This window comes from Onychomys torridus, chromosome 19 (assembly GCF_903995425.1).
Source record: "Onychomys torridus chromosome 19, mOncTor1.1, whole genome shotgun sequence".
Lineage (NCBI taxonomy): Eukaryota > Metazoa > Chordata > Mammalia > Rodentia > Cricetidae > Onychomys > Onychomys torridus.
Genome location: NC_050461.1, coordinates 58,106,749 through 58,120,114, shown reverse-complemented (window position 1 = coordinate 58,120,114; position 13,366 = coordinate 58,106,749). Strand labels below are relative to the sequence as shown.

Here is a 13,366-nt window from a genome sequence, read left to right as displayed (position 1 = left end):
ACAATCCTGTCCTGTTCAGGGTGGCGAATGTCCCATGACAAGAGACCTTCTACATCTAGGGCGAGGCAGTGGCCTGTGCAGCAGCCAGTGTTAGTGAACACTTTGCAAGCTCCCCTTCAGCCTTGGTGGGGCGGCTTTCCCATGTGCTTCCTGCTGCCTGTGGGGGTGCAGTTTGTGCACAGTACCTGGAGAATTTGTTGAATTTCTACATCATTCACACATTTCCTTGACAAAAAGACAAGTGTCAAATTTGCTGCCCTCTCCTGGTAAATGTGCCAAATTTTCACACTTAGAAGATAATATTTAAAGGAATTTAAGCAACATTTCAGAAGTTTCTGCTGCTACTAACGCCAATGAGAAAATGCAGAGTTGTTCCAAAGAAAGTCATGCCACAGGCAGAACACTTTGAAATAGACACTTGACAGGCCTGCCTTTGTGTGTAGTTTCTCTCTCTTTCTCTCTCTCTTTTTCTACTTTTCTCATTCTGTGTGTTTAGTTTTGACTCTAATGCAGCATGGGCAGCTACTTTCCTGACCCTGTCCTGTTAGTGTTCTGTGAACCTCACGTACCTGGATGAATATCTTATTATCTAGATTTGGAGATTTTTCTTTTCTGATTTTATTGAAAACATTCTCTGTGCCTTTGGCATGGAGTTCTTCTCCTTCATCTATACACATGATTCCTAGGTTTGATATTTTCATGGTGTCCCAAGTGTCTCACCTGTTCTGTTATGAGTTCTTCATTTTCTCTTTACTGTTTTCCTTGACTGAATAACCCGACCCCTCTCCCTTGTCTCCAGGATTCACACAGTCCGTGCTGCGCACAAGCTATGCTGTTATCAAGGCTCCCATGGAGCCTCTGATTGGCTTATTGAATGTTTCATTTCCAGCTTCATTTCACTTTTATATTTCTCCCTTTATTGAATTCTCATTTGCATCACAAATTGACTTCCTTATTTCACAAAGCTGTTTGTTTGTGTTCTCCTGGAATTCCTGTCCTCTTTAGATTCATTCAGACATTTATGTCCTCATTGAATTCATGGACATATTTATAAATTGTTGGGTTTTTTTTTTTTATTCTTTGTAATTTATTCCAACTGGTTTTCATTAGGGACCATTACAATGGAGTTGGTAATTTTAGGGGCAGACATATTGCCTTATTTTTTGCTGTTAGATTTTGTGTTGTGATTTCTGCATCTACAGCTGGTCAATTACATCTTTGGCCTAAATTGCTGGTCCATTTGCATTGAATCGACATTTGGGTCTGACTTTGGTGTTACCATGTCTTAGCTGGGATAGAGTCTGTGAGGTGGTACTCAGAGCTTAGTCATGGAACAGTCAGTGCTGATTTGTAGTTGGAATAGCTTGGGTGATCCTAGATAGACTAGCTGTTTTATGTGCAGAAAGTTTACAGGTTACTTGATGGGCAAGGCCTGGGGTCACCAGTCTCTTACAGGTGTCTTGACATTCCAAATTCCCTCAGTTCATGGTAGGAGTCTAAGGATAGGTAAGGACCTAGAGTTGTGGGAATGTGGCCTCAGTGCTGATGAGTCCAATCTGAGCCTGGGGAGAGGGTCCTGGGGCCATGTGTCTAAGATCTAACACAGGTCTCAGTGGGAGCTGGGTACGGGAGGAAGTCTGGCTGTGTTCAGGTGTCTATGACCTCACACAGATGCTACTTTCAGTGGTAGCCTAGGCATGGGAAGACACTGCTTCCTGTAGATTTTATGAGACAAAAGGACAGAAGTGCATTCAGAACCATCTCAGAAATTGTTGAGAATTCTACACTTACCACAAGCCCAAAGTAATTGAGTGATTCTTTTAAAAATGAAACTTGTCAGCAACTCAAACTGCAGTCTTCACACAACACAACCCAAAGTAAGCTAATGCGATAGTTACGTTCTGAAACCATGCCTCAAACATTGTTTTTTCTTCCCATAATTAAACTACCATGTTTCTGTAAGAGCTGGTGCACCATCATACACAGAGCAAAGTATGTACCGTGTGTGTCCAGAACCAAGGCTGCAGTGAAGGTGTGAGGCTCCCAGGCAAACTCGTGAACAAACACCCAGGATTCGTGATGCCTTTGGATTGTAATGAATTTATGTTGTTGTTGTGTGTTACAACAGCCTATTGTGTGTTATAGCTGCACTCAGTTATTTGACCCCATAGTGGGTCACAACCCACAGTTTCCAAAGCTCTGAGGTCTAGCAGAGATTGCTAAGAATGTGACAAATAGTTTTCGATGACAATATAAAAGACATCTTGATTCTTATCATATCATGTCAAGAATGCATATGTCATTCATATCATATGTCATATCATGACATAGATGAACATAATCTTGCGTATAGAAAGCATGCTGTACTCTACCGATCTCACAACACATTCTGAACTGTGGGAGAAGCTACTAATCACACACACATTAATTTTTATAAAGGGCCCATTTTCCCCCTATAGTTTCTCTCCAAATTAATCTTACATAGTTACTAATTCACACATGTAAATATTGGTCTTTTTACTGGCTCCATTGCTTTTTAAATTTTTATCTCACATATTAGTGTATAATTGCAAAACTATATTTGCATGCATACAAGTATACATGCTCTTACTAATTCAATAGGACAATAAACCGCACCTCTTTATTTTCAAGTAGGTCCCCTCCCCACCCCCTCTCTCCAGATGAGGCCCCTGCACCTGCTAGGCAAGCACTCACCACTAGCCATATGTTAAACCTTCAACTGTTCCTTATCATTGTCACCTCTTCGTGTGTCTACTCCATGGGCACAATAATGGACAGTGTACAAATCTGTCACACGTTTGGATTCATTGCTCTAATGCTGGAAAACCCCAAATTCACTTAGGAAAGGAAAAAAAAATTAAATTAAATCAGAGAAAGAAAGGAAATCCTCCCAAGGAAGCCAGTTTGATGTTCTGGGTGACATGTAATTATCAAAGTGTTTGTTTTAGCAGGTGCCATAGATCTTAGTCATTCACTCGCTGATAATACACACACATTTTGTTTTTAACTCTCTTGTTACTTAAGTGGGAATATAGTATAGGGCCTTATAGAAAAGACAGGCAGTGATTTCTCTCCCTGATGTGACATGGGGTGAGAAGATATTTGTTAAGGAAGATGGAACCCGGATAAGTGCGGTCTCTTCAAGGTTGTCTGTGTGCACAGCTCCTGTGTGTCTCGAAAGTGAGCAACAGGGAGTCTCTCAAATTTCAGCCATTAGCTCTCATGCCAAGTCTGAACTCCAGTGCCAGAGTGCTGTCCGCATTGTCCTAACTGGTCCCCATTCCCGTTCCTTTTGCCTTGCAGATGTACCACAGGATCCGCCACTCGGAGTGCATCTACAGGGTTACCATGGAGAAGCTGTCTTACCACAGCATCTGCACCTCAGAAGAGTGGCAAGGCCTCATGCGCTTCCACCTGCCGGCACGCATCTCCCGAGAGATCGAGCTGTGAGCATCTCGTGCCATTTCCCCTGGAGGAACTAAAGCAAAAACTGACCGTGGAGTCAGAACCATACTTCCTGTGGGAGCACCCCTGTGGTTTCACGTGTGGCTCCTTCTGCCCCGTGTGGTGGCCCAAGCCTGCCATGTTAGCCCTTGGGAAGTGAGGCAGTAGGACCCAGAGCTCAAGGCCAATGGGGCGGTGGGTGTGTGAGTGTGTGTGTGTGTGTGTGTGCACACGCGCGCACGCACGCACGCACGCACGCGCGTCTAGGGAGTCCTTGTCAGGGAACTAAATTTGTAATCCGTCACCTAAATGCTGGTGTATTTTTATTACTCTATCACATATTCCAAATGACTTTTAATGTTACACCCAGATCTCAGTTTCCAAGCTACATGAAAGGATTTAGTGATAATTGACTCCATCTTTGTACCTCCATTTGCCAGAGCTTGGCTAACATACTTAGGTCTGGAGAGGCAGGGCCTTGTGGCGACGGTATGCCTGTGGCAACCACCCTGGCCCCAAGCTGGCATTTGCCTTATATTTGGAAACACACCCCTTTGCCACACTACTCATTCTGGCTGGGGGTTAGTAATTACATTAGTAAACGAGAACGCAGTTATTGCTATGGTAACTTCAGGAGTTACAGTTATTCAATTGGTGTTTCAGCTTAGATGGAAGGCTGTTTCTGATGAGGTCCCCTGGACGGTATGCTGTGTGTATATATGTTAGTGTTGATGACCCTGATGACCCCCGTGTCCCCTGGATGGTGTGCTGTGTGTATATGTTAGTGTGGATGACCTTGATGACCCCTGTGTCCTCTGGTGTGCTGTGTATATATGTTAGTGTGGATGATCCTGATGACACCCGTGTCCCCTGGACAGTGTGCTGTGTGTATATGTTAGTGTGGACGACCCTGATGACATCCGTGTCTCCTGGATGGTGTGCTGTGTATATATGTTAGTGTGGACGACCCTGATGACAGCTGTTTTAACAGATGACTCTGTAGAGTCCTGCAGGAACCCTTCCATTCAATCAGGTGTTACAGGAAAGGCAGGGGCAGACCACCCGTGTCCTTTGAGTACTGGGGTAGATAAGGGGTATATCGATTTTCCAGCCAGCCATGCTCATCCTAACTGCTCCTAACGATCCACTCCTCTCATTTCAGATTCCACTTTGACATCGGTCCTTTCGAGAACATGTGGCCTGGGATCTTTGTCTATATGATCCATCAGTCTTGTGGGACATCCTGGTATGAGCGGCCTGTGTGATTCCTTTTGAACACGGGAGGCGGGGGGGGGGGGTGACCTCCTTTGCACACTTGTACCCAACCAGGTTCTTTGTATAGTTATGGGAAAATACAACGTTTTAATAAAATTCCAATAAAAATCGGCTGAGCTTGTTGGACAAATCTGCAGCTTTTCCAAATGTTCCAGGGACTGTCGACTTCCTGGCCCCTTGGGCTTTAGCCATAGCAAGACAACTGTGTAGCTTTTGTCCTGGAAATGGGTAACCTAAATGTGATGCTGGCATTTCTTACACTCCGTCGCACATCCCAAATGACTTTTAATGTCATGTAGGCCAGGCAGTGGAAGAGGCAGGATCCACCCTTAAAGTGGAGCTGTTGGGCCGTGCACAAGCCGGTAGCATCCACTTGGAGCCCCATCTGTATCTGTTAGGCTAGGCACAAAGGAGAAGTCCATCAGGGAATATGGCAGCGACCACAGGCTGTTACTCTCTCCAACTGTCCTAGCCAATGTGGTTCTGTGACTTTGTGTCTGATGGTTTGTATCTTACTCCCAGAGGCTGAAAATGCAAGGACCATATTTGCTCAGTTACCATATATTTATGCTTTGCACTCAGCCAGGTGAGAGTCTTTACGTTTCTCTGGAATGGCATGGTCCGACTTCTTGAGCTCTGTGTATTCTCTACTTTTATCAGCAGTGAACGCGGGACCAGCAGCCCTGGTTGCTGTGTAGACAGTTGAGGGTTTGGCTGGAAGTCTTAAGAGGACAGACCTTTTACTTGAGGGTCAGTGAAAGTTTTCAATGAGGGACACACAAGCTGTGCATACTCTAAGCTTTATGAACTTAGTCTTTTCATCTGCCTTAAACATATTTTGAGAGGGGTGGGGTCTCAATTAAGAAAAATAATAATCCAGTGACAGTGAGCGATAGTAGCCGTGTCCTTCTTCTTCTTCTTGTACTGTGTGAATAGATTTGGGTGTGGCTATTTTCCACTTGCAACACGAGTGTACCTTAATGCCTTGGATTCATTCTGAAAGTGTAGCCAGGTGCAGAGTATTGTAATATGTACCTGGCAGTTGTGGATCTGAGCACGCCTCCTAGAAGTTCTTAGCTGAGATTGCCTTTGGCCGGGAGGATGCTGTATGTGGCTGTGTGAGCTCTCTGGAGCATAGGAAATGCTTGCAAGCCCAAGGAGCCCATAGAGGGTAGACTGAACGCTGACTGGCAGAGTGGGGCTGTCTGGGAGGGTCTTGGTTCTTTTGCTGCTTTCTGGAACAAGGAGAGGGAGTGAATACAGAGCTCGTGTTGGCCAGGAGGGAGCCCACAGGTGTGTGAGGGAGCCCACAGGTGTGTGAGGGAGCCCACAGGTGTGTGTGAGGGAGCCCACAGGTGTGTGAGGGAGCCCACAGGTGTGTGAGGGAGTCCACAGGTGTGTGTGAGAGCCCGCAGGTGTGTGTGAGGGAGCCCAGAGGTGTGTGAGGGAGTCTGCAGGTGTGTGAGGGAGCCCACAGGTGTGTGAGGGAGCCCGCAGGTGTGTGAGGGAGCCCGCAGGTGTGTGAGGGAGCCCGCAGGTGTGTGAGGGAGCCCACAGGTGTGTGAGGGAGCCCACAGGTGTGTGTGAGGGAGCCCACAGGTATGTAAGGGAGCCCACAGGTGTGTGTGAGGGAGCCCACAGGTGTGTGAGGGAGCCCACAGGTATGTGTGAGGGAGCCCACAGGTATGTGTGAGGGAGCCCACAGGTGTGTGAGGGAGCCCACAGGTATGTGTGAGGGAGCCCACAGGTGTGTGAGGGAGCCCACAGGTGTGTGTGAGGAGTCTACAGGTGTGTGTGAGGGAGCCCGCAGGTGTGTGAGGGAGCCCGCAGGTGTGTGAGGAGCCCACAGGTGTGTGAGGGAGCCCACAGGTGTGTGAGGGATCCCACAGGTGTGTGTGAGGGAGCCCACAGGTGTGTGAGGGAGCCCGCAGGTGTGTGAGGGAGCCCGCAGGTGTGTGAGGGAGCCCACAGGTGTGTGTGAGGGAGCCCACAGGTGTGTGAGGGAGCCCACATGTGTGTGTGAGGGAGCCCACAGGTGTGTGTGAGGGAGCCCACAGGTGTGTGTGAGGGAGCCCACAGGTGTGTGAGGGAGCCCACAGGTGTGTGAGGGAGCCCACAGGTGTGTGAGGGAGCCCACAGGTGTGTGTGAGGGAGCCCACAGGTGTGTGTGAGGGAGCCCACAGGTGTGTGTGAGGGAGCCCACAGGTGTGTGAGGGAGCCCACAGGTGTGTGAGGGAGCCCGCAGGTGTGTGAAGGTAGTCTGCAGGTGTGTGTGAGGGAGCCCACAGGTGTGTGTGAGGAGTCTACAGGTGTGTGTGAGGGAGCCCAGAGGTGTGTAGGGGAGCCCACAGGTGTGTGAGGGAGTCTGCAGGTGTGTGAGGGAGCCCACATGTGTGTGAGGGAGCCCAGAGGTGTGTAGGGGAGCCCACAGGTGTGTGAAGGAACCCACAAGTGAGTGAGGGACTCTACAGGTATGCAAGGAAATCTGCAGATGTGTGGGGAAGCTCATAGGTATGTGAGGGGGTCTATTGGTGTGTGAGGGAATCCATGGGTATGTAAAGAAGACCATGTATGTGAAGGAGTCCATGGGTGTGTGAGGTAATCCACAGATGTATGGGAGAGCCTATGGGTGTGTGAGAGGACCCACAGGTGTATGAGGGAGCCCAGAGGTAAGTGAGGAAATCCACAGGTGTCTGAGCAAATCTACGGGTGTATGAGGGTGTCCATAGATATGTGAGGGAGCCCAGATGTGTGTGAAGGAGTCCACAGGTATCTGAGGGAATCCAGGGGTGTGTAAAGAAGATGATGTGTGAGGTAACCCATAGACGTATGGGAGAGCCTACAGGTGTGTGAGGGAATCCACAGGTGTGTGAGGGTGTTCCCAGGTGTGTGAAGGAGCCTACAGGTATGTGAGGAAGCCCAGATGTGTGTGAGGGATCCCAGATGTGTGTGAGGAAGCCTGCAGGTGTGTGAAGGAGCAGACAATGCACACCTCAGCGAGATGCTCTCCTGGAATGTGTGGTGCTATGCTGACCTCATCATAGTCCTAACAGTCTCTTCTCCATACAGCTTTGAACTTGAAAAATTATGTCGTTTTATCATGTCTGTGAAGAAGAACTATCGACGGGTTCCTTACCACAACTGGAAACATGCAGTCACGGTGGCACACTGCATGTATGCCATACTTCAAAACAACTATGGCCTCTTTACAGACCTTGAGGTGGGTGTGCACATCCTCCTAACAGAAAACCTCAATGATACGATGCCTTGGTCAAAGTGCTTTTATAGCATAAACTTAGTGCCAGTACCCAGACATAAATCACACTTTATTGGAAATGTTGATCTAGAAATTTCAACTGTACCCAAATAGCCCCAGGGTGAGGGGTGTGTGTGTGTGTGTGTGTGTGTGTGTGTGTGTGTGTGTGTGTGTGTGTCCTTTCTTTCTTATTAAAGCTGATAAGCCCTGCATATATTTAACTGAATACATTTTTCTTTCTGTCTTTTTTGCTTTTGTTTTTGTTTTTTGGAGACACAGGCTTTCTCTGTGTAGTCCTGGCTGTCATGGAACTGGATTTGTAGACTAGCCTGGCCTTGAATTTACAGATCCACCCACCTCTTCCTCCTGAGTGCTAGGATTAAAGGCATGCACTACCACCACCTGTCTAGAGTGAATTATTCTTGTTGCCCATATGCCCTGGATAACATAGACTTATCTGGATGATTTGAGAACACCGAACATTTAGTATATCCTAGTTAAGACACTAGTGCCATTTGGGAACAGTCTTTGAGGTACACAGCTAGCTCCCCAGGCTCCCCAGGCTTCAGGTTCACCGAGAGACCCTGTCACAAAGAAAGTAAGAAGTAATAGAGCAGGGCATCCAATGCCCTTCCCTAGCCTTCACATTGACACACAAATGTGTGTAGCCCCACCCCATGCACACATACTATAGTCACATGCACAGGCATGCAAAGGAGCAAACTCTATTCTTGGTTGTTGCTTATTTGTTTTCTAAAATAATCTTTAGTTGTAGCAGAATTTAACAATATATTATCGACTTCCTCCCAAAAATTCAAATGAAATATGCTTTTTGTTCATATGAATAATTTTTTGTCCTGGTGAAATTTGTATTCTAGTTGGGGAGACTTTCAACATTTTTTCCACTTAACTCCTTCGGCAGTTACAGCTTTCCTGGGGCCACAGCGGCCACTCCTCCCTCACATTGCTTTGGGAACCTCTTTCCTCAGGCTCCTTAGAGTTGGAGTTCATGATTGCTCAGACTTTTGCCTTCCTCTGTTCTCACAGGGCTTTGGCGAATTCTGCCTTTCCTTTCTCTATGCAAGGCCAGTTTGAGAGAGACTCAAGCAGCTGCCCGTCCAGTTTCCACTTGCCCATCACTTAAGAGTTTCACGTCACTCTGGACCCTGATGGTCTACTCACCTGCACCACCTGCAGGATGTCCCACACCTGCTGCTGGTGTCCTTAATAAGGATCACACTCAGCCTTGCTCACCTTGCTTTTCACGGCCAGTCAAGGGAGCCCACTGGATGCCTGCAAAGCGCGTTCAGACTTTGCTTGCACCTTTTACACGTCTGTCAGTGTCCTGCTCTCAGCCTCCTCGGCCTTCCCTTGATTGTGGCAAACCCTCCTAGAGAATGCCTTACCCACCACCAGACACTTTTCTGAAACTGCCAGGCAGATGCAAACACTGCTGTCCTGGAGTCCCTTCACTCTGCTCCTTGTCATTTGGAATATGAGATCTGTGTGAGGACCCTAGACCCCACCCTAGGTCTCCAACCTGCTCCTGACCTTGCTCAGATGTGATCTTCTCAAACACCATCTTGCCTCCTCTCTTCTTCTCACTGGTCTCTGTTGGTGTCCGGCTCTTGCTGGGTCTGGCCCAGACTGTGCTCTTTAGTCCAGGCTTGCCTCCCTTTGGCTTCACAGCATTTTCTTATTCCAATGCAGTGTGCTGTTTTCACATGTCCTATGTTTGCACGTTCTGTGTATTGGCTGAGAATAGCAGTGGCCTTGTGAGAACTAGGAGCACCCAAGCTGCCTGCTGCCTGCATGGCCGAGCTTGTCCATCAGGCTTTGGTGCATCTGGTCCCCCTTGCCCCTACTCCAGAGTTAAAGAGGAAAACTCATTTGCTTGTCAAGTTCACATGCAGGACAACAAAGAACAGGGTTCCAAAAAAGTTTGTGATTTCAAAGATTCCTGACTTTGGATATATCAGTGGCAGAAATGAATATGATGTGAATGTAAGCCATGCATCTCCAGGTGTCTCCTTGCCATGTTTTTAAACATGTCTACATTCTGTTCTCTCTTCAAGCGCAAAGGCCTGCTCATTGCCTGTCTGTGTCACGACCTGGACCACAGGGGCTTCAGTAACAGCTACCTGCAGAAATTCGACCACCCCCTGGCCGCACTGTACTCCACCTCCACCATGGAGCAGCACCACTTCTCCCAGACAGTGTCCATCCTGCAGGTGAGGTGCCAAGCTGCAGTGTTCTGAGGGGGTGGGGGGCTCCACAAGGGACTCAGCAGGCACTCAGCAGCTGCAGGTTACTGCGCTAGCTTATGCTTAATGCAAGTCGTTTTTAGGATGTTATCACCCAAGCTTGGTTTCTCTATAGCCCATAGCCAGTGTGTGGTGTCTTCAGCACCAGGATCTTACAGGCTCTTTATGTGGGTAACCAACAGTGTTAGCTGTTGTTTGGAGACCTCTGAGGCCTCTCTGACCAAAATAACTTGTAGGGAGGTATCCCACACCTGGCAGTGTGGTTTTATTTCATAGTCCATGGCTTCTGGAAGTGGCCTTGTCCACCCATGCAGAATGCCTCTATTTGAACTCCTTTTAAAAGTTGTATTTTGGAGTTAGCTTTCTAATTCTTGGGTTTCCCTGAGGCTTAGGTTAACCCACCTACTACCCTTCCTCCCCCTTCTCCTCCTCCACACCCCAGCACTCCTCACTCTCCCCTCATCCCTTCCCTTACGTCTTTAATCGTATTGTGAAATAGTAGGTTTTCATATGCGTTTCTGTCTTAGTCAGTGTTCTGTTGCTGTGAGGAGACACCATGACCACAGCAACTCTTATGAAGGAAAGCATTTCGCTGGGGCCGGCACACAGTTTGAAAGTCTAGCCCATTAGCATCATGACAGAACACATGGCAGTGTGTAGGCAGACATGGTGCTGGAGAGGCAGCTGAGAGTTCTGCATCCGGATCCACAGGCAGCAGGAGGGAGGGAAGGAAGGAGGGAGGTGAGACTGAGCCTGGCTTGGACTTCTAAAACCCTAAAGCCCACCTCCAGTGACACACTTCCTCCAACAAGGCCACACCTACCCCAACGTCACACCTCGAATGCCACGCCCTATGAGCCTGTGGGGCCATTTTCATTCAAAAGATCATACTTTCCTTTGGGCTAGCCTTTGACTTCTTCCAAACTCTTCCGCTCCTCCAAGCTTAAGCCTTTGAACCCCCAGCACCCCACCTCTCCACTTCTGTTTAATCCACAGTCTGCTCCCCCGCCTTCCATGAATAAATCCCCCCGCCAATGGTCCCTTTCTGCTTTCCTGGCCTCCACTTGATGCCCAGGTCTTCTGTGGATGACTTCTACTACGGTAGAATCACAGTGTCTGCCACTCCTCTGTAAACCCAAATTATACCCTCTGCTGCAGCCAAGGTGCCCTGCTTTTCTGGCTTGGTGTAGGTACCCTTCTCTGGTAATATCATCTCACGATACCCCACATAGCCTGGGGGCACAGCCTTGCACCCCTTTTAGCTATTGCTGAGTACCTCAGTGTTCATGCCTCTTGGGTTTCTTTTTTTTTTGCCTCTTGAAGTTTTTCTCTTTCATTTGGACATTCCTGGACCTTCAGTGACTGTGCCTAATGTGTCTGCATCTCGTAAGCTACAGGAAAGTGGTTTGCTCTTTACGGTGGGACCTGAAGTGGCTGAGGATATAGATGGTTTTCTAAGCATGAGTTTCAGTACAGTATGAAATTACTACAATTAACTGGCCCCAAAGAAAAAACTGCTGGTAACTTCAGTATTATTATATTTCCCAGCATCATCACTATAAACACATACACACACACACACACACACACACACACACACACACACATACACACAAACACATACACACACAAACTCACAAACACACACACAAACACATACACACACACACACACACAAGCACATACACACACATACACACACAGACACACACGGACTCACACACACAAACACATACACACACAAACACACACACACACACACACATACACACACACACACACACAGACACACACACATACACACACAAACACACACACATACACACATACAAACATATACACACACACAAACACATACACACATACACACACAAACACATACACACACACACACACACAGACACACACAGACACACACACACAAACACACACACACACAAACATATATACACACAAACACATACACACACAAACACATATACACAAACACATACACACATGCACACACAAACACACACAAACACACAAACACATACACACACAAACACATACACACATACACACACACACACACACATACACACACACACAAATAAGGTATAGTAAAGTCACGTGGGGTTTGTGGTAGCAAGTGGTATCCTATGGGCAAAATGGTCCACATAAGCAATAGCTCTATCATTACAACTAAACAGTCCCTTTGTTTTCCCGAACTTGTCCTTACGGTGACATTTGGCATAGCTGTCCACACTGTTTCAAGTAACTGATGATGCCTTGAGCCTAGGTGTGGCTGCCATTGGTGGTTTTCCTCTGCTCTCTCTGCAGCTGGAGGGGCACAACATCTTCTCCACCCTGAGCTCCAGCGAGTACGAGCAGGTGCTGGAGATCATCCGCAAAGCCATCATCGCCACTGACCTCGCCCTGTACTTTGGGAACAGGAAGCAGCTGGAGGAGATGTACCAGGCAGGGTCGCTGAACCTCCACAATCAGTCACATCGGTAAGGACAACCTGATGCCTGAATCAAGAACTGTGATTTGGGGTGTGTGTGTGTGTGTGTGTGTGTGTGTGTGTGTGTCCTCCATGTGGTGTGTGTGTGTCCTCCGTGTGTGTGTGTCCTCTGTGTGTGTGTGTGTCCTCCGTGTGTGTGTGTGTCCTCTGTGTGTGTGTGTGTGTGTGTCCTCCGTGTGTGTGTGTGTCCTCCATGGAGGACACAGGAAGGGTATCCCTCTACTGATGGGCGTTTTGGTGGTGGTTCCGCCCGCCATTTCTCCTGAGGATGGTTTGCAAAGTGGATTCAGATTCCTGTCCAGAGTGTTGTGAGCCACTCACCTGCCTCCTGCTTGGGTGGTTCTCAGGTGGCTCACAGCAGTCACTGTTGCGATGATCTATATCCAGTCAATCTCTCCTGGGTGGGGCTGTCTTCACCCTAAGGTGCAGGACAGCTACTTCCTGGTTCTGCCTTCCTCTCTTCTGGGCTCCATCCACACCTGATCTTAAGAGTTCTTTCTAGAGGATGGTCTAGAAGTTCACTCGGATGCCCGGATGTAAAGCAAATGGGTAGAACTGGAGCCCAGCTCTTTGGAGTAAAGGACATCCTTGCAATGATGT

General features: G+C 47.9%; 1 protein-coding gene across 4 annotated transcripts in view; it reads left to right on the top strand.

Moving 5' to 3' along the window:
• Positions 1 to 13,366, top strand: part of Pde10a (phosphodiesterase 10A) — a 426,835-nt gene that overhangs the window by 401,097 nt on the left and 12,372 nt on the right. For all 4 annotated transcript variants that reach the window (XM_036168831.1, XM_036168830.1, XM_036168829.1 and 1 more), the window contains 5 exons: positions 3,325 to 3,467; positions 4,628 to 4,711; positions 7,810 to 7,960; positions 10,072 to 10,227; positions 12,583 to 12,755. In XM_036168831.1, coding sequence (XP_036024724.1) covers positions 3,325 to 3,467; positions 4,628 to 4,711; positions 7,810 to 7,960; positions 10,072 to 10,227; positions 12,583 to 12,755 — 707 coding nt within the window. The remainder of the gene's footprint in view (positions 1 to 3,324; positions 3,468 to 4,627; positions 4,712 to 7,809; positions 7,961 to 10,071; positions 10,228 to 12,582; positions 12,756 to 13,366) is intronic.